The sequence below is a fragment of the Tachypleus tridentatus genome, chromosome 8 (assembly GCF_004210375.1).
Source record: "Tachypleus tridentatus isolate NWPU-2018 chromosome 8, ASM421037v1, whole genome shotgun sequence".
Lineage (NCBI taxonomy): Eukaryota > Metazoa > Arthropoda > Merostomata > Xiphosura > Limulidae > Tachypleus > Tachypleus tridentatus.
The window spans coordinates 116,458,621-116,480,309 of NC_134832.1; the positions used below are offsets into that span (position 1 = coordinate 116,458,621).

The 21,689-nt window shown below is 32.4% G+C and overlaps 1 protein-coding gene across 10 annotated transcripts in view; it reads left to right on the plus strand.

The window, feature by feature from the left end:
* Nucleotides 1–21,689, plus strand: part of LOC143223278 (putative ferric-chelate reductase 1 homolog) — a 39,798-nt gene that overhangs the window by 12,722 nt on the left and 5,387 nt on the right. For 3 of the 10 annotated variants that reach the window (XM_076451037.1, XM_076451039.1, XM_076451038.1), the window contains exons 2-11: nucleotides 6,704–6,951; nucleotides 7,970–8,118; nucleotides 11,060–11,151; nucleotides 11,733–11,820; nucleotides 12,332–12,544; nucleotides 12,917–13,021; nucleotides 13,735–13,897; nucleotides 15,353–15,457; nucleotides 16,249–16,364; nucleotides 17,087–17,173. In XM_076451037.1, the coding sequence (XP_076307152.1) occupies nucleotides 6,741–6,951; nucleotides 7,970–8,118; nucleotides 11,060–11,151; nucleotides 11,733–11,820; nucleotides 12,332–12,544; nucleotides 12,917–13,021; nucleotides 13,735–13,897; nucleotides 15,353–15,457; nucleotides 16,249–16,364; nucleotides 17,087–17,173 (1,329 nt within the window). In that variant the 5' untranslated portion in view covers nucleotides 6,704–6,740. The remainder of the gene's footprint in view (nucleotides 1–6,703; nucleotides 6,952–7,969; nucleotides 8,119–11,059; nucleotides 11,152–11,732; nucleotides 11,821–12,331; nucleotides 12,545–12,916; nucleotides 13,022–13,734; nucleotides 13,898–15,352; nucleotides 15,458–16,248; nucleotides 16,365–17,086; nucleotides 17,174–21,689) is intronic. The other 7 variants (XM_076451041.1, XM_076451042.1, XM_076451043.1 and 4 more) reach the window with 4 other exon arrangements.

Consider the following 21,689-nt stretch of genomic DNA (forward strand, 5'->3'; position numbering starts at 1 on the left):
ACATAATTCTTATTTCATTTTTTCCAGAACTTAGTCTTACTTTCTGATCCATAATAATCTACATATTTGTGTTTGTTCCTTTCCTGAAGAACACTTTATTCACTTGTTTCAAACTTTCCTATCTGCTGCAGGCATCCATAATTTAGAACCAAAAGGCTAGAGAGAGCGAAGGCACATAATTAATCACACCAACCACCGACTCTTGTTTAATCGAATGGTATGTTTTGACAATCACCGTTATTACACGCCCACAATCTCAAAGTACAAAGTGCATTTTTGTGGCAACAGATCTTTGAATTCATAGTCAAATCAAGTTAATTACAAGGTGTTACCTTGCCGTAATATACACAGAAAACCTAACCGTTTTCTCTCATGACGAACTGCTAAATCAAGAAGAAACAAAAATAAAATAAATCTAATAAACTCGAATTCAACACTCATGAATGACAATGCAATGCTCATACACTTGTGCAAGATCGCACTCGCACATATGCTGATTTATGCATGCATGTTGCTTTAATTGTATTTCAACATTACACACAATTGCTTACGTTAGTAACTTAAAACAGACTATCTCTAAATCACATACAGTTTTTCATTAACTTTCTCAGTTGATTTTGCTAAATATATAACAGTAGCTTGGTATCATGATATGCTGCCATCTCGGAGCCGTCAAATTATATTCTATTTTTTGGCATCACAAAACAGATAAATAATGACTACCAGAATTCTACCAAACCAAGATTTTTCAAAGGAAATTCTCATCAACCACGATTAATATTCGTGTTGTTGTTGCAATAAATGTCAGTTCACTCTTAGGTGGAACACAACCACTTCATTACATAAATAAGGGTACAAGGAAGGGTACTCTAAACATTTGGCTAAATCAGATAATTCTCGCGAAACATTAGACAAAATTTTGCTTTACAAAAATACTCAATAGTTCAGCTCAGAAATTAAAAATTACAATACTTTTACAACTGCATTTTTAAATTTCTGGTATCATCTTCAGTTGTGAAAATTATTGATGTTATAGGAATTACATATAGTACCATCATTCTCTCAAACTTATGTGATAATTGAGCTGTTTTATTTGATATATTGTGACTATCTTTTGAAATTAAACCCTGTTTAATAGTTCGAAAAGCAAGAATCACAAAGTCCTTTTAGTCCAACTAATTTTATGACCAACAAACCATCCTAACTTTTGGTAATCAAGTGGAAATCACCAAATACATGTTAAACATTGTATTGTGAAATATCACCCAATGGCTTAAAAAGCAAGGAACACTCATTTTCATTCACGCGTGAAGTTTTCAACTAATTGTTCATCCATACTGTCAGTAATTGGGTAATCCCAGCCATATCGATCACGATGTAATTGACTCAGACGAGTGTCAAAGCTACCTTGTGATTCTAACTACAGCATTTCCTCATTTAAATCATTGTACACAACCAGATAAGTACTCAGTTTTTTCCTCCTTGTTGGGTTAATGAAAGTGAAAAGAGACAGCATATTTGACCTCTGTTTACCTATCAGCCTCAAAATCTGATTCTCAGTAAAGCCGGAGCACAAGAGGCTTCTCTAATGCAGCTTGTCGATGTGTTCTACATGTTTTCCAGCGCTTCTTCATCACTGTAACTTGCATGTCAATGGAATGATATGTTAAAAAATGAAATAAGGACATATCCAACCAAATACAAGCCTCTTTCATGCTGCTGATACTTATCAAAACTATATGAAGTCTCCACGCTGGTGCAATTTATTCCTTAGTTGTTTTGTCATTTTAACTCTTTTGTCATACGACAGTCTTTCTTAGGTATTAATTGATAATCATATGAGTCTATTACTGCATATCTTAGTCCACTCCTATATTCTTTTGGTATCGTAGAACGTCTGCTTACATCTACAAGAACATGATTTTCTAAAGAAACATGAGCATGTTTGGTGAAAATTTGCCTTGGCATGGCCTAGCGCGTTCAGGCGTGCGCTCCGTAATCTGAGGGTCGCGGGTTCGCGCCCAAATCGCGCCAAACATGCTCGCCCTCCCAGCCGTGGGGGCGTTATAATGTGACGGTCAATCCCACTTTTCGTTGGTAAAAGAGTAGCCCAAGAGTTGGCGGTGGGTGGTGATGACTAGCTGCCTTCCCTTTAGTCTTACACTGCTAAATTAGGGACGGCTAGCACAGATAGCCCTCGAGTAGCTTTGTGCGAAATTCCAAAACCAAAACTTGGTGAAAATTTTGCCACTTTCTTTTCCTTTGCTCTTTAAGTCATAATGATGTATAGCAAATGTTTATTCCAGCCAGTATGGCTGGGATTAAGAAATGCGGCAAGCATTCACATGGTAATCTGTATCTCCCACCCTGCTAAACCATTAGACTGAGAGTGTTTTGGTTACGAACAAACGAATTTTCATCAGTATAACACTTTACACAACTCAGAGAACATTTGGGTGATGGCTGCTTAAATTAATTCTCGGATCCTTGCGGATCTCTTCAAATTATTCAATCTGGTCTATCCAGTGCTCTGCCAACACATTAGAATTGATGCGGACTCTATCAAAGTATTAATTAATAGATAAACTCAGCCCACTCAGTGAAATAGTTGAAAGTGACTAGCAAAGTGAATGGAGTAGTAGAGGAGAACAAGTAATCCTTTGCTGTAGTTTACCTTGTTTAGGCTGGATCTTTTTCTTGATGGTACATTGTATATAGCTTACACTAATACTAAATGTCTCAACTCGAATGTGACCAGTAAAACCACCATAAAATATTATTACAGATGTTAATAGCACATTGGTTCTTTCCAGTCGTTATATTGTTCCAGTCTGTAGAATATTGTGCATCAGAGCTCTAAGGGCCTGAAGCTCTTATTGAAAACCAAAGGGCACGATAGTTGATAACAATGATGTAATGTACCTTCCTGCACATGTTAAATGCATCCTCACCATGTTCTTCAGCTTATACTGAGCCAGATCCACCTTGCTTCACTGCATCGAGTCTTCAGAGAGGTTAAGAACCGTTAATTGGGGTATCTACCTACTGGGAGAATTACCTACTGTAAGATTTGTCATTGCTATGACATACATGTAAATGACTTAAACTCCCGCATGGTATTCAACATTAAGATATTCATCAAATGAACAGAACCTTACTGTATGGTAAGATAATTCTATGATAAATACCATGTTATGGGTTCAGATAATGCAATATAACTATCGAAGGCGCTATCATCCCTTCTGAAGTTTTAAAACTCATTTGCTACTTCACTGGTGCATGCTACAACCCAAGTGGTTAACTTTCTATCTACAAGCTGGAGCATTTTTTTCTTAGTCGTACAATATCTATGTTCAGGAGTCGTGAGCATATAACTAATGTAGATAATTACACATTCGACTTTAGTCTTCATCTAAGGTAATACTGCATAGTATCCAACAGTATTCAGAGAGACCTCATAGTCTGGTCATAGATATACCAGCACTAGGGATTCTACTAAGTGCATTTCAGAGACTTGAATGTTTGCTCACATTCCTTGCTCCATCTGAAGTACATCTGAGCTGTAGTGAGAATAGGTGACGGTACGACGACCTTTGAAGAGTTAGCCACAAATTGTCGGTAATATGAAGCAAAACTAAGGAAACTGAGGCTTTTTAATTGGGGTACAGGTTAAGGACAATATTGTACCACTGTTATTTTAGCAGGGTCGGTAGACTTCATCTTCTACTCAGAAAAAGGTCAAGAAATTCTAGTTCGGTGCACACGTTCCTAGTTTCGGCTTCTAGCCTGCATTATTCCATCCTCTAGAGTCTAGAATATCGTTTTCAGTTTCTTAGTCACCGATGCAAACGTGTGACGAAACACCAAGACGTTGTTCACATGAACCAGGTATTTTTCTTGCTGCAGCCAAGTCAGTGTAAGCTCCATTGTTCGTATCACCAGCTGCTTCCTGAACGAGCAAAACATTTCCTGTTGAGCAAAATCGTCATTCTGCGGTAAAGCATAGAGTTAAAGCAAGACACTGCTGCTGTCTACAGATGACTCAAGGAGGGGAAAGGGGGAGAGCACAGTCACGTTTACACAGAGCAGCAAAATAAGTGACGCCGGTCCTGGTGGCGTATGTGTTATAAGGTCAAAATTGAGTATGTTACAACAGATGTTTCCCACAGTGAAACCTCAAGTTAATATTGTGTAAAATTTATATCTTTTTGAAGTATATATGTTGTAGTTCATGTCTTGTTCCTCTGCCTTGAATACCATTCTCTCTTAAAACTGCTATATTCCGTAGACCTTGTCGAATAATATAGATGGAATGAGACATATCGCATTCACTTACGAATGTTTAAATTTCTAGTATTTTGCATGCTCTTTTATTTATATTGTCTAAATCACATTAATTAATTAAATATTAGTCCAAAGTATATTAACCAAGCACGTAAGCATACGCCAGGGGGTATGCTGAGAATAACAGTTTGGCAAACACCAACCGTGGGATTAAATTAGGTGCATGCTCATCAATCATGAGTGATATTTTCAAGATAGCTACTCGCTGTAACTTTCTGTAAATTGGTCACTTGCTTTTTTTGTTTAATTTCGTGCAAAGCTACATTAGGGCTATCTGCGATAGTCGTCCCTAACTTACTAGATAGAAGCCAACTAGTCTTCACCATCCACCGCTAACTCTTGGGCCATTCTTTTACCAACGAATAGTGCGATTGACCGTTACATAATGCCCCCATGGATGAAAGGGCGAGCATGTCTGATGTGACGTGGATTCGAACCCGCGAGCCGTAGATTGCAAGTGGAGCGTGCTAACCATCTGGCCATGCCAAGCCTGCTAAATTGTTCAAAGATATCATTTTGAAGCAAAAATAAAAACATTCACGCATTTCGAAGACTAGGCAGGCTACTTGACAAGTACCTTGTAGCACAGAAAGCAAACAATCGAGCGGACCAATAGTCTGACTATCAGCCTTCAAGGTTTCTAGGAACTTATTAGGTGAAATAAAGAAAATGCTCTCTCTTTCAAGAGACAGTAAAATACGGTAACACCATTAACTAGGAATAATTCCAAAGTCACCTCATACAAAGTCCTTGGTCTACATCCAAAACTTTTTTCCAACTTCCAGAAAAACAATTTATGAATATTTACGCGTAAGTACCAATGTTATACTGCTTTTAAAGGTTTTAATTGGTTTAACACTTCTATTTCTACGTCGTGATTGGTTACTGTAAGATACGTCACATATCCAGTTTTATAGGTTAAGAAACCAGTTCAAATATTGTTACCGGATCTTCTATAGATGGTTTACACATTTCATTTTGAGATAGCATCAATCTACTAAGAGTGCTGTTTTGCTAAACATGTTAAATTAATTTATTTTACCATTTTCTTGAAAAAAAATTACCTTGCATTCCATATTTCGGATCAGATCATAGTTTTAATTCGGACGCGAATTATGACCAAAGAAATAAGTTGCAGTTCACATCATTATTGTACATATGATTTGAGATGAAAATTTGCTCTAAAGTGGCTTTAAATTTTATAAAAAAAAACTGAAGTTTTAACAATAACTTGATGGTCTAATCTGTTTGGCTTTGGAACTTGTGGAAACTAATGGTGTGTGACTAAATAAGAGATTTCACAGCACATATTAAAATAAGTAATAGAATTACAAAAAGTTGGAAAGATCACCACCTTTGATATTTCAAAGACAGATTAACTTTAAAGTTGCCACCCCCATTCCGCTCTTTTTACACAGCAGTAAGTGTGGGTGTTGTAACACTAGAACGGTTTCGATACCAGTGGTGGGAACAATACAGATAGCCAGCCCACTGTGTAGCTTTGCTACAAACATAGAAACTGTAAGAAGTGGATTTTAACGAAATTTTAATAATGAAAATTTAACAGTTTAAACCATTGAATGAGAATATATTCTATGTGATTATCAAAAGGGTTTGTTTGTTTTTGTTTGAATTTCGCGCAATGCTACTAGAGGGCTATCTGCACTAGCCGTCCCTAATTTAGTAGTGTAAGACTAGAGGGAAGGCAACTAGTCATCACCACCCACCGCCAACTCTTGGGCTATTCTTTTACCAACGAATAGTGGGATTAACCGTCACATTATAACGCCCCCACGGCTGAAAGGGCGAACATATTTGGTACGATGGTGATTCGAACCCGCGACCCTCAGATTACGAGTTGAACACCTTAATCCAACTAGCCATGCCAAGCCTATCAAAAGGGAAAAATAACTTTTACACGTTTGTATACAATCTCTTGATTGTGTATTTGGAAGTACAAATTTTTGTAACAACGTACAATATAATACGTCAATCAAAATGTTTCTTTTAGCCAGTAAAAAAGGGAGAATAGAGTACTGCACGTGAACCTTAATTAAAATAATATTATTATGCAAATAATGTCATTTTAGTCTTAAATATTTTATTGTTTCTACGTCTTCGTTATACATTGCTGCTAATTATGAGCATAAAATAACGAATATATTCAATTGCGAGAGTGCATATATGGGGGGAGTAGCTGTTGTAATTTTGCATAAGCATGAATGTAAATCATGGAAAACATTAGAAGATTATCTGCATCTTCTCAGAAATTTAAAACTCAAAAAAATGTAATTTATCTTAATGTTATGATGTTTTTGGAAGCATTCCCTTAACCTTGACTTTTATGTTCTCATTACAGATAATTTGTACAATCAAGATTTTAATACATATACATCATGAAGTACATCAGATTTTCCAGACTACCCCTCATTTTCATCATAGCTGTAGCCTTTTTCATTTCGAAAAGTTCCACGTTAAGCAGTGGAGCCCCACCTCTGGCATGTGAAAAAATGATTCCTAAACATGGTGTTCCTCCACAGAACTCTTCTGCACCTTATATTATATCAGCGAAGATAAAACTTGATTCATATGGAAATGTCTCGGAAGGTATCTGCTTTTGTTGTTTATTTCAGTTTTTAGTAAAAACAGCAATATGAAATCGGATTTGTTGAAGGATTTTGGTCTTCGGAAGCAACATCGTTAGAAATAACTTTAAAGTTATAATTTTGTTAATAATATTAATAAATTATGTGCATTATTAATTAATGTTTCGAATAATATATTAGTAAATATTTGGTCAAAGGTATGTTTCTAGGCTACGGTATTTTTTAAAGAATAAAGTTATGTTCTAAAACAGTTAACTAATAATCACTACCAATGGAGTTCAAAAGAAAGCTTATATGTGAATGTGTCTATGATTTCATCTGAAAAGTTTTATCAATCATCCCTATGTTGTCAGTAGGGGGGGGGGCATGATCCTGCTTCCAGGTCAGAACAAACAATGAGTCCCTTGGATTTTGTAAACACCTTTATGTATATATTATTATTGAAAGAAAGAGGGAATCTTGATGAAAAAGCCCATTGACCCAAAGAGAATAAATATACTCTTTAAAAATGAGAAATTTCTAAGAAATCATTGAGGACCTATTCGTTATATTGTATTTTACTTTTTATATGTACGTGAGCCCACAGAAGGTCTTTTTTTCGACAAAAAATAGGGAACTATTTTTAACAAACAAAAAGAGTTTTTTCGACAAACGTATAGAGAGCTCTTTCCAAAAAACAAATAAATTAAACTTTGTATAAAGAACATGTGTGAAAATAAAGTGTTAGTATAAACACAGCTAAAACTTCTAGGAACATCCATAAGATATGAGAGTAGATACACCACTGAAAAGTAGGACAGTTTTGTTTATTGTTCTTCCTTTTTCCTTTGAAATGTCACGGCAATGTCTCTGAGACCTGCAATAGTAGATCGCTCATGAGTTTCGAAACAGGGGATGAAAAAAAAGTCTTTTAAAACTCTTCAGATGAACTATAAAGTTCTGCGTCTTATTTTTTATTTATTAATATTTGTGAGAGCATTTGTTCTTGCAGTTTAAAGCTAAAGTTTAAGAAACTTCAGTTTCAGTTACAATTTCTTCTTCAAGAGGAGAGCCATTTAAAGGATTTCTTCTGGAGGCTCGATTGAAAGCTAACTCATCACATATCATCGATGGAAAGTTTACTGCGGACAAGGACAGTCTTCTTATAAATTGCAATTCAGCAAACAAGGTGGTTTTATAATCAATATTGTGTTTTCCACACATATTAATGGTACAAAATTTTCTTAAAACGTTTAGAATACAAAGTAATTAAGAGTATTTTATTTTTTCTTTATTTCACTTTACAGTAAACTCTAAACTTCTATTCAATTTTGTGCATGCGAACTTTGCTTTAATGATATTAGTTTATAAAAATGATTAAGTGTGTTATATATAACTTGTTGACTAAAAACGTACATATAATAAATAAATTATTATTATTTCTTTTCCTGAGAGATTTTTATAAGGCTTTTTTTGGTTTGTTTGTTTTGGAATTTCGCACAAAGCTACTCGAGGGCTATCTGTGCTAGCCGTCCCTAATTTAGCAGTGTAAGACTAGAGGAAAGGCAGCTAGTCATCACCACCCACCGCCAACTCTTGGGCTACTCTTTTACCAACGAAAAGTGGGATTGACCGTCACATTATAACGCTCCCACGGCTGGGAGGGCGAGCATGTTTGGCGCGAACCCGCGACCCTTAGATTACGAAGCACACGCCTTAACGCGCTAGGCCATGCCGGGCCCTTTTATAAGGCAAACGATTCATTATTTTTAAATTAAATCTAGTGAAATGAAGAGTGTGTGTGTGTGTGTGTTTTCTTATAGCAAAGCCACATCGGGCTATCTGCTGAGCCCACCGAGGGAAATCGAACCCCTGCTTTTAGCCTTTTAATTCCGTAGACTTAATAGTGAAATGAAAATAATTTAAATCCTGTTTTATGTAAAACAGATAGATACAGTAAGTGTGTACTTTTTTTACATAACATGGAATCAGTTTTAACTATTAATTACTGTACAAGTTTGTGGTCAAGCTAATATTAATCATATTATCGAGTTTTTACTCCAAGATGATTAACAAATATAACAGTATTACTTTTTTAAAACCTGTAATAGTATGTATTTGTGGAGAATATTAAAACAATATTAAGAGTTGAAATTGCATTGAGAATATCTGAGCTGCCGAATAACAGTTATAATTAGGTTTTGATAAACTGAAGTAAGTTCTAGGTTGGTGTTCTTGCATAGTTAATAATCTTTGTGAAATTGCATTTAGATTTGGCTATCGGACGTTGTAAATAGTTTTATTTTAGTTTGGTGTGAGTAGTCCATCGCTATTGCACATAGATGGGGATAAATTTTCCCAGTGACTAGCGTGATTTGATCATACTATTGACATGTACGTGTTGCAGACAAAATTATTTCGTTCATATTCAATTTTGATTGTTCTGATTGGGTATAGAGAAACTATGTTGTGACGTTAATGTAAATAACCAAAGTTATTAGCATTTCTTTACGTACAAGTAAAATATATAGAAGTGTAATCCTCCACACGTATGTAAAGTAACAGCACTATCGTTGATGAACCAGAAATTTTGTCAACTTAATGCATGAAGGGGGGGGGGAGGGGCCAAAAGTTTCAGCTGAACCCCAAATCTTTGTGATGTAAAAAGTTACGTTTATATAAATACAGTGGAGCTACTTACGGTAGTTAATGTTTTCTACTTGTATATAGTCCACATTTTTCTAATGAAACATTAGCATGTTTTTGACTTGAAATAGTCACATAGGGAGCTTGCTGAAGAGTGTGGGATATCAGTTGGATCTTGTTACGAGATTTTGACCGAAAAATTGAAGATGCACCGCGTTGCTGCGAAATTCAGCCCTCAGAACTCGTGAGTTTTTGGCCAAACACTCGATCACTGTTCTTCCCCACCCCCCTACTCACCTGACCTTGCTCCTTGCGATTTTTTCTTCTTCCCCAAACTCAAAAGACCCTTGAAAGGAAGAAGATTTGAGACGATTCCCGAGATTAAGGCAAATGCGACGAAGGAGCTGGAGGACATTACAAAAGAAGCGTACCAGGACTGTTTCAAGAAGTGGAAACACCGTTGGGATAAGGGTGTGCGTTGGGGAGGAGAGTACTTTGAAGGGGTCCCAGACCTGTAACTTCTAAATAAAGTACATTTTGTTTTATGACGTCAGTCCGCGTATTTTTTTGAACATACCTCGTACTTTTGACATATCTCTGTAGACTTATCATAAACTATCTAGTGTAGGAGGATGATGGTCTTCCAACATCTGTTTTAACAATCTAATTGCAAATAGATTCATGCATGCTGTATTTGGTGGCTTGACCAGTGTGTCTCCATATTGAATATATCTTTCATTCTCTAGCTGTTTAAAGTATGTGATGGTTAATTGAACAGATGTGTCATAGAAACAATTTTTGAACATCTGAACTGAGTTACAGACATCCTTCTTTATTTTTCACTGTTGCCTGTGATACATGAATGGCTTTTACCATGATCTTTTTATTTGTGGATTTTCACCAACTACAAGACAACATAATTTGCTTACAATGGCAAGTGTATAACTTGTTGTAGGTCTTTTTGAATAGTCATGATGTCCAAAGTTGATCTTTTTTTTTTTCAGTTAAATTTAGTACAATTGATGTCCACATCTTATAAATGGTAAATCCACAATCTGAACACGTTGTTGATCTGAGTGCAAGAATGTTTTGCATTGTAAAATGATCTGTTTTTGGTGGCATCATACTTGCTGTGAAACTGTTAACATTATGACAATGTAGTTGTGATCCCTTCCTTTTCCACAACAACTTTATACTGGTTGTGATCTTCATGCGACTAGGTGGTTTTGAATATGCAGGATTATTTTGATATAATGTACTCATCCTTGTGTATACTTCTTAGTGAGTTAGGCTGTGTTAACTGTGGACCCTTAATAATAATATATAGCAAAGATCTGTACTGTCCTGCAGTTCAGTTTTTGTGTGTTTCTTTTTTAGTAGAAGTCAAAATATAATCAAATGAAATAAATTAGAGAATAAAGTGCTTGAAGCCCTTTTTACAAATAAATAAGATTTCACACAATTTTCACTGCTTTGTGTTACAGAATGCCTTGACTCATGGAAATGTGAAAAATAAAAAAGAATTTATAACAAAGTGGATACCTCCTGCTAACTTTAAAGGGAAAATAATATTTAGGTAAGATTTAAGGTTATAGTAATGGAAAGCAGAATCATGTACTTTGTAATGTTGTTGTTATAACTAGAAATACTGTTAACAACAAGGTTGCTCAAGTGATAAGTTGATGCATTTTTAATTATTGTGAAGTTTGTTTTAATGATGTTATGTACTTCTAGATGGATTGGTATATTAAATAAGCTTTTAATTACTGAGTTAATTCTTATTTTTGATCTGTTTTGGTAGTTTATTTAATAAAGAGGTAATAATAATTAAATGTGTATTCATAGGAAAATTGGTAAATTTTAAGTATGGAAGGGAAAAAAAATAGCAGTAAAATAACAATAAATATATTACATTTAAAGACGTAATTTCTTGTTTAAGGTTTAGCTTGGTTAATGAAACATGTAAACAGGTCTGTGTTTTAACAGATTATGTATGTTGTCACAGAAAATACATTTTAAGAGACTGTTCATATCATTTTCAAAATACTTGCTCAATATTAATAGTTTGACAAATATTATCCATAGTTGTTCTATTTAACATAAATTCAGATGAGCAGAATCCATTTTTCATTGTTTTCTTTTTCTATATATTGTTAGGGGCACAGTAGTGAAAGATTTTAAGACCTTTTGGGTAAATATTGATTCATTACCGCTTTGGGTTTTTGGTCCATCTACTCAGCCAGCAGTGAGTATTGTAATTTGGCTCATCATGTATTTTTCATACTTGACCAACCAGTCAGTAAAAATAAGATTTTTAAAACAAAATTTAACTGGTTAGTTGTTTTTGAATAGAAAATTTTAAAATAAATTATGCTACAAAACATGGCAGCTGTCATAACTGTCTTTTTTTGTTTAGAAAATACATTTGCTCATAATTCTGAAATTTATATATTAATTATTAACAAAATACAGCATTCAGTGTTCAATTAGTGCTTATATGTATATTTTATTATGATCATAGGGCAAGTAATAAAATGTTTTAAGAAATTCCAAAATACGTACCAAATTGATATGTCATTCAATATGATAATGTTAATTTTCAATACATACATATCATGCACATTATTTTTTATATATTTTTATTATACATCCATTTCTGATATATAAAACAGGTATTGCTTATTACTGACACCTACAAATGTTGAGTTTATTGCTTACTTTTCCCGCATTTTATAATAATTATGACAATTTTTCAGAAAAAGCCTGAACTCTTTGCAGACTTGTATAATGACTGTGAGGCTAAACGAAAAAGCTGTTTTGGAATGCCTACACTTTGTATAAGAAACAAGAGCTGTAATGCAATCTTAGCTTATGTTTACAAGAATGGTGAGGTAGAGTTTGAGATGAGTGGTATGCTAGGGCTGTTGGATAAGTACATTGCTGTTGGAATTTCAGAAGATGTTAAAATGGTACCAGATTCTCTTATTTCAAATATTTTTTTTTACAAACATTTAACATCTAATTTCTCATAATAAAAAAAATTGAAGTGGGAATCTCACTTAGTTGAACTAAATAACAATCATTATATTTTGCATATTTAAGGAAAATTATATATATTTTTTTCAAATTTATAGAAAATTTAGTGAGTGCAAGACACTAATTATTAATGAAAAGAGAAGACATTGTATTAATGCAAGAAATTCATTGCAACCATAAAATGTGTAATCTATATAAGTAAGAAGTACATTAGAACCCATTCTAGATGTTTTGAACCAAGACTTAATAATTACATTAGTTCTTTTGCTTACATATTAATTCATTTGCATTAATCATTTTTAAAGCAGGGTGAAGACAGTGTGACTGAATGTATGTTGATAAATGGAAGAGTTGTTGTTCGACAGAGTTGGAACATTAACTCATCATATAAAAATGAAGTTTTGGATAATGTAAGAACTTTGCAATTAGTGTAAGCAGAAATTAGAATTCAAGAATAAGATAACAATATTGTCTCCAAAGTGGAAAATTATAGTGAAACTAAAATAAGTTGAAATATAATATCTTGAAGGAAAGTTAAAAAAATTTGAAGAAGTATATTATATTCTGTTTAATTATAAATAAAAAAGTTGTGTTTTCCATTATGAAATCAGTTACATTAGTGTTATACAAATCAAAAATCTGGTTGACGTTATAAAAATAAAAAAATATTGACATTAGTTAGTAAATAGATGCATTTTAAAATAATGTTTTTATTATATTTCTTATAAATCATTTAAAGTTTTCTGTTCTAAAGTAAAACAAAATATCGTGATTTTTACTGTTCTTAAAGTATCTTTCCCTAACCAAAATGCAAAAAAAAATTATTTTTAATAGCCTCCCATCCCTTTTGTAGCTAATTTTTCCCACCAATTTATTTATTTCACCTATTCTACTCTTCAACTATATTAGAATGATAAATTTGCATATTTATACAACATATCCTTGTATAGATATACAAGAATACTATGTTTATCCAAAAATAAATCTTTTTAATGTTGGTTAGCTTATTTTGATAAAGAAATAAAATATCTTTGAAGACTTTGTTATAACTAGTGAAATCTTAAAGATATTGTCTTTTTATATCCTCAGTTTACATAACCACTCTTGACCGATATGTTTGTAGGAACTTGTTGGTATCTACGATCAGTCAGGAGAGTATATGGATGGTGTGATGTCCTGCCACTGGAAACAGAAAGTTATTGCTACCAGGAAAAACACCGTTCACAGCATAATAGGTAAAAGGTATTATCTTATTCTCATCAAAGGACCTGCAACAGTAGAAGGCGGTAAGTACCTTCTGATTTTAACCTAGTCTAAGGCAATACCCCTTTACATTTAGATTACAAGTAACCTACTTTGATAAGTCAGTATTCAGAACTTGCCTAGAAAGCGAGATTTATAAATTTCAGTTTTGAAACAATGAAGAAAACATTTGGTTCACAAGTAACCAATAGTGTAAATCAACTTGAAGCATAGAATGTGATTTGGTAAAAACTAGAGAGATGTTGATACAATGTGGCTACATGAGCTTAAGACTGGCCTGATTGGTTTTAAAGTTGAACTAGAAACTGAGTAACTGAAAGAAACTAAAACTTTAAAATTCCTTAAGTAGCTATTATAATACTTTATCATTTTGATATTTATTTGAAAAGAAATGTATTGTATAATGCAATAATCCAAGGTTTAAAAACAGTTCAAGTATTATAAAAGTGTGTTAGTTGACTGTGATGTGGTGGTATCTTAAAACTTGTTCATGATTATTGCAACTGTAGAAAATGAGACATTACTAACAATAAAGGAGACTTGTTTAAACTACTAAACAAGCTTTGAATAATAAACAAAATGCTACAGAACAGTGGTAAGATAGTTTCAAAGAAACTGCTATTCCCTTAAATTTAAGGAAAACGTTTGTGTAAATATTTCAAGAAATTCCACTTATTTAACATCTTTAGTAAGTACTGATTTGTGTGTCACAAAATTCATAAAACCAGCTGTGCCTGCTCTTTGGGAAATATGGAATTTCAAGAATCAGAAAACAAATGATTATCTTTTTGATGACACATTCTGTCCTTCAGAAGGAATGATTTTGTTCTAACAGCTAGCTCTCTCTTTTGAGCAAAAATTTTATGGCAGTATTTTATAGAATCTAAATGACTAGACATTGCAATTTGGTAAAACAGTGGTGAGAGACTACACTTGTATGTGATCACAAGTTACAGGTGCAAAATTCATCAGATTGTGATCTTGTGGTACTCATATGCTCTGATTTCCAACAAACAAGAGTCAAGTACTCACAATAAAGTTTAGAGTAACTTGACGAGTAATAAAAAAAACCAAAACTGTTACAAGCTTAATATAGTAACAAATGTACAACATTTCAACAAGGTTTTGTTATTGCCAGGTACCTGGTAGATATGTTATAATATTTGAGCCTTAAATAGATTATAAAACTCTTTAACCACAAACCACATCTTTGATTATTTAGTCAATTTGTTCTTTCATGCAATGTTTTTCAAATATTATGGAGTTGAAATTCTCATTTTACTGCATCTATCATTGTTCACCTTTGTTTTTACTTCATGTTTAATTGTACTGCTTTAGAGACAAGTGTAGCATGAGGATATACACACATCACTTTTGTACAAAACAGAAGTTCTTCTTATTAAATCAAACATTTAGTTTTGACACAAAAATTGATGATTTTGTTTGTTTTTATGCTTAACTTTACTGTTTTTTAACAGTTAAGTGGAAATATAATGAAAGAATTGTCTCGGATAAACCAGTAAATCTGAAGTTGATATCTACAGTGGAAGGTGACAAGGTGCCACTGTTCATTAAGCTACATGGTAATAAACACAGAAAATAGTTATTGGCAAGGATAAAATTGTAATGGTGCTCTCTGTTACTTAGTTCTGGATTTATTTTTTTAAAATGGTACTAGTACCACAACTTTTTGAGCTACCTTGCCTTTTTTATGTTTTCACCTGCCTAACCTTTTTTTAAAAAAAACTTTCACCCCAAATTATTGATATTAATTGCTGTTCTTTAAGTCCATGCTTCTTAGGATTTCACTGAGAAAAAGAAGAACAAAAAAAAAGTTTAAATATCTTACAATTACGACTTTGTCACACTATATTTTACGTAGCTGAGAGTAATGGATCTAAAGAAATATATGTTAAACCTCATAATATCCCTCCTTAGAAGTAAGTAAAAATTTGATATCGTTCTTTTTTTTTTAAACTAAGTAATGTTTAATTAAGTAAATAAACTTTGCAACAGAAATAATTCTTATTTTGTAATATTTTGTTCAAGCTTTCTTAGTTTCTTTCTGAAAATGTTTAAGTATAAAAGTGGTAATTGAATTAAGTTATGAAGTTAAGGTCTAACCAACAACCTTCGTTAGATTGATACATTTATTTTATGATAAAGCATATTTTTTCCCATATTTTTTTATTTGAAATTACAAATAATTTATTCATGCATACATTTTAAGAGTTACTTCAACAGTATTAACAACTAGTTGTACAAGTCAGTATTATCTTGTATTATGTCAAACAGACAAAATCTCAAACCTCATTCACCTTTGTGTACACAAATTTATTTCTAACTTTGAAATAGTTCTTTTTTTTTCACATAGGGAGCTTTATGGTAACAGCTTGGATTGGATTTGTAAGTCTTGCTATGATAATAGCAAGACATTATAAGCAAGTGTGGCAAACTAACACACTTTGCACAATGAAAACTTGGTTTGCTGTAAGTATCTTACAAATTACCGCAAATAAAATGGTAACTGTCTAAACTTAGTTTTGAATCTTTTCTAATATGGATTATTCAGTTAAAGAATAATTTTAGAATATGATTATTTATTATCATTTTGGTAGGTCTTTGAACAGTTATTTCATTTTATAAATACTAAAAAAATTATGCAAGAAATATTTTGAACATGTGTGAGCTTAATCTATTGAAACACATTCAGACTCCCACCTTTATTCATAATTTATCAATATTGCACAACCCATAAGATATTGAGTTCTTTTTTGTTGTTGTTCTGAGTTTTGGGGAATTTCATTTTTTTCTCATTCATACTTTTACTCATTTTAATATATGAATCAATACTAGACACATCTTGTGAAACATCAAGTGCTTTTAATGTTCATTTTAAGAACTCATCCTGTTTCTCTCTCTCATTACTGTCTTTATTATGTTATAAAATATTCTGCAAAACTAATTCTGTTATAACTCTCACATTATTGACCTTCACAGTGTGACCTTTATCTGTTAATAAGAAACAAACACCATACAAGATTGTTGCTAGGTTATAATCCTCATCTGTTAATTTAGAGATTAGGTCTAGTGAAGTAAAGTGAATAGAATATTTCATCATCATTATACTTAATATTTTTTATAATTTTAAAACGTTTATTCACCTGTCCTACAGTGATTTCACTAAAGACATATTTCTACTATATTCACAGGTCCATCAGTTTTTGATGTTATTGAGCTTGTCCCTGGTTATAGCAGGGTTTGTACTTATTTTCCTTCATGTGGAAGGATGGAGTCAAGTAAGGCCTTATATCTCTGTAGTTTTTACATTATGCTAGACAAAAATTACAATGAAATAAATGCACTACATCTTAAGTAGTAAGAAAATCATATCTCCTGAGCACAGTTTAATGGAACTGAAATGTATGAAGTGGTTAGATTTGTCCATCTTATGTAAAAATCAATAATTGCTTATTTCATAATAGGTACAAATAGTTTTATAAAAACTTGCTTCCTTAAAGAGTGAGAAGAAAACTAAACAATTTAGTTCATATACATTAAGTTTTATAGTTTGTTTTTAAGAAACCAATGGGAAACTTTACTTTTTTGTAAGATATACTCAATATTACTTCTTACTTTTATTTAAATAAGTATTTAAAATGAATGAAAGGTAAGTACACTTTCTCAATCGATATGCTTGAATTTAGTAAGATTCAAATTTAAAGTTACCTTAAGAGATTGCATTACATGTGTGCCAGTACAATGTAAGTTGTTTGGAACTATGTTGACATTAAATTGCCACTTTTGCTTTTTTTGTTAATTTATAGTAATTCTAAGTAAGTTATATACTTGTTTCCCATGTCATATTTGGCCATTGTTTCCAATGCAACATTGTCCAATTTTGCATTACAGCTAATAGATCTCTAGAATATCTATTCATGTTCTTGTAACCCTACATAATGATTTCACATTTAAATACTTTTTTAACTTGCTTATAACTTGCATACTTTAAGATTTTTATTTACTGATTAGGAACTTTTATTTAATTAATTATGTATTATTACCATTTCTATAAACAAAATTATCTAATAGTTTGTGCACTTCTATAGCCAAAAAAAAAAAAAGGAACAAGGAGTAGCACATACACTGAGACTCCTGATTAGTTTGCTTCAGGAAAATTTTGGTTTAAGAAATAGTAGTACATGAGCTTTGTAGGTTGATGACTAATAATTTTCACTTGAAATGCAGTTTTGTAATAAAAAAAAGTTAGGAAAATTATTATTATATATTTTGTTGAAAATTATTTCTTGCCTAGTTTGATAAAGATTAAATTCCTGATCACCACCTATACTTAATTTCCTTACTTTGTGTTGCATGAGAAAAATAATTGCATGTAATGCATTACAGGGAGGGAAACCAAAAGGAACAGATTTTGTTGTGCATGTAGTGGCTAATAATATAGGGAAGAGTAATTCAAATGAGCTAATTAATAACTACAAGAAGCTGATAAAAGCATCTAAAGATAAAAGTCCATAAATTAATTTTGTTGGAGATACTACCAAGAATTAATTGTGGAGATGAAAATTTGAATAGGGCTAAATGCTAGGCTGAAATTACTTTGTAAGGATGAGCAGGTTAGCTGGTTGGACTTGTGGGATCAATTTAGTGGGATGAGGGAACTTTATGGTGGGAAATAAATTAGATGACTTTATAGCACTGGTGGGAATGGAAGATTTTGACATAATGGAAATAACAGAAACATGATTTAATAGGGACACAGTAGTAAAGAGAGGGGTAGGAGTGGTTCTGTGTGTAAAATGCGAGTTACATCCTTTTGAAATTGAAGATATCAAAGACAGTAGGAAGGAGATTGGATCCATTTTGGGTTTATATTAGTGGATATAAGGGTAAAAGACTTTTAGTAGGAATTTATTACAGACCATTGGATGAAACTGATGAAACTAGCAATAAATTTTACAGCAAGTTTAAGATATCAGCTGTTAGTGAAGTTATAATTATGGGTGATTTTTATTTTAGAAATATTGACTGGAAAATGCTAGATTCCACCATAAGGCAGAAACGTTTTTGGAAACTGTTAAAGATGAATTTATTCACCAAATGTCAAGGAACCAATTAGAAATAATGCTAGTTTAGGTTTATTGTCCATTTCTAATATAGAATGGTTGAAAGGGTGGAAACTGAGGAGCAGCTAGGTACAAATGATCATTGCTGTATTAGGTTTGATGTTTAGCTGCATATGGAAATCAAGAATAATGATATTTTGATTCCAAATTTTAAGAAAAGTTTTAAAGGGATGAAACAAGAATTCTATTTTAATTTGGACAACTGAGTTATTTGGAGACAGAGCAAATGTGGAAAATTTTTAAAGAACTATTTTTTGATATTCAAAACAAGTATATTCCTTACAGAAAAAAGGGTAGTTGCAAGTAAAAAAAAACAGGTTGGCTTACAAAGGGTATAAGATAAAAAACTAAAGTAAAGCATCATAAATTTAAGAAATTTAAACTGACTGGTATTATAGAAGATTTAGAAGATTATAGAAGGTCAAGAAAGTTGGTCAATCAAGAAATTATGGCATCCAAAAGGATATATGAAAAAAGTTTGGCTGAAAGCAAATTTTAACAATAAGAATTTTTTTAAATATGTTAGAGGTAAACAAAATATTAGGATGATGATAGGACCCTTGTGGGATGATAAAGGAAGTGTTGTATCTGATGATTATGGAATGGCTAGGCTATTAAATTCTGCTTTTCCTTCAGTTTTTACTAATGAAGACTTAAGTAATATTCCTCATCTTGAGCAATTGATAAATGAAAACAAAGTTGAACAAGACAGATGCATACATTCTGTGTTTTTTAAGGTAAAAATGGGAAGTTTTGAGAATGATACAGTTCCTGGGCCAGATAATATTTTCCCAAAGGAGGTCAAGGATTAGATATGTGTGCCACTAGCCACAAACGTTTTTGTGTGAGTTCTTGTATTGGTTGGAAATTAGCTAGTGTCACTCCTACCTTGAAGGGAGGTTACAGAATTTATTCTAGTAATTTTTGGCCTATTAGTCTTACATTACTTGTGGGAAAAAGTTTTGGAAAGTCTCATAAAAGATGCTTTGCTAAAATCATTTAACAAAGTTTAGAATTTCATCAGATAGTTCACATAGTTTCTTGACATGCTTTGAAAATGTTACTGCATATGTAGGTGATGATAGGGATGTAGATTTGATGTATCTGGATTTTTAGAAAGTATTTAAAAGTACACAAAAGGCTTGTAAAGAAACTTCTCTATAGGTATGGGAGGATAAGTCAATTAATTAGATAGAAGAGTGTCTTAATGGAAGAAAGCAGAGGATTGTTATAAATGGAGTTCAATAAAATTGGATTAATGTTACAAGTGGTATACCTCATGATTCAGTCTTAAGAGCACCATTGCTTTTTTATTTACATTAATGATATAGATGAAAGAATGGTCAATAAATTATTCAAATTTGCTTATGATAAATGTTTTGGATGTCACTGGCTGTGCTGCGAAGAGGATGCTGCTGCTTTATAAAAGTATTTAGATCATTTAGTAAACTGGGCAAATAATTGGCAGATGGGTTTTATTTATGATAAATGCAAAATATTGCATATGGGTCATCATAATTTGAATTACAAGTATAATTTGGATGGGAATAATCTTAGCAGTGTAATGAAATAAAGGAATCTTGGTATAATGGTTGATCAATGTCTTAAGGCATCTTAGTGGTGTGCTGATGCTAGTGGTAAGGAAAATAGGATTTTAGGTTGTGTCTACAAAAATATTGAATAGAAGTCTAAAGGGGTTATAATTTCATTGTGTAGGTCACTGGTTAGGTCGTGGGCTCCTTACCTTCAGAAAGACATTGAATTATTGGAAATAATTCAGAGGAGGTTTATTAAAATTGTACCTGAGATGGAGGGATTCATTTGTCATATGAGAACAGGTTAAGATCCTTTAAATTGAAAAAAAAAAAGGAGTTAGAGCAGATCTGACTGAAGAGTTTAAGATTGTAAAGAAATTGATCATGTTGATGCATTATCATTTTTGATACTTAACAGCAAGAGTTATAAAACTAGGGGACAAAAATATAGGTTTAGGTAAGGTAGAAGGTAGCTAAAATGTGTTTATTTTTCAAATAGGGTGGTTGGCATATCGAATGAGTTGCTTTCAGATGTTGTGGTGGCAGTAAGTTGAAGCAATTTTAAAAGAAAGCTTGATAGATAGATAGATAGATGATAAGGGCTGGCTTTTTTTTTTTTTCAATAGTTTTAGTTTCTCTAAGAGGATGGAACAGTCGAGATGAACCAACAATTCTCTTGTTGTTCCTAAACATTATGCTATAAAGTGGAATAACTAACACACTAAATTACAGAAGCAAAACAATGAGTATACTCTGCTATGGAGAGAATTAAATAACTAACATATTGTGTGGTGAGAGCATAAAACAGTAATATTGTGTTACAGAAGTAAAATAAATGGTACACTAAGATAGTGAATTAACATAACTTGCATACAATGTAAGCAAGAGTTCACTTTCTGATGCATAGATTTCAGAGCCATTGGTCTCTGTATTAATGAACTTAAAGTATTTGTATTGAGATTTCATTAAGTAAAAAAAAACTTTGACAACAAATTTCCTAATTAAAGTTTGAGTTGTAAAGAAACATTTCATACACAAAAAATGTTTATGTATTACTAAAATACCACAATGCTATTGTTTGCTATTCATTGTTGGTTCCTTCTCACTTTATTCTAGGTGTAGGTTTCTAAGCTGAA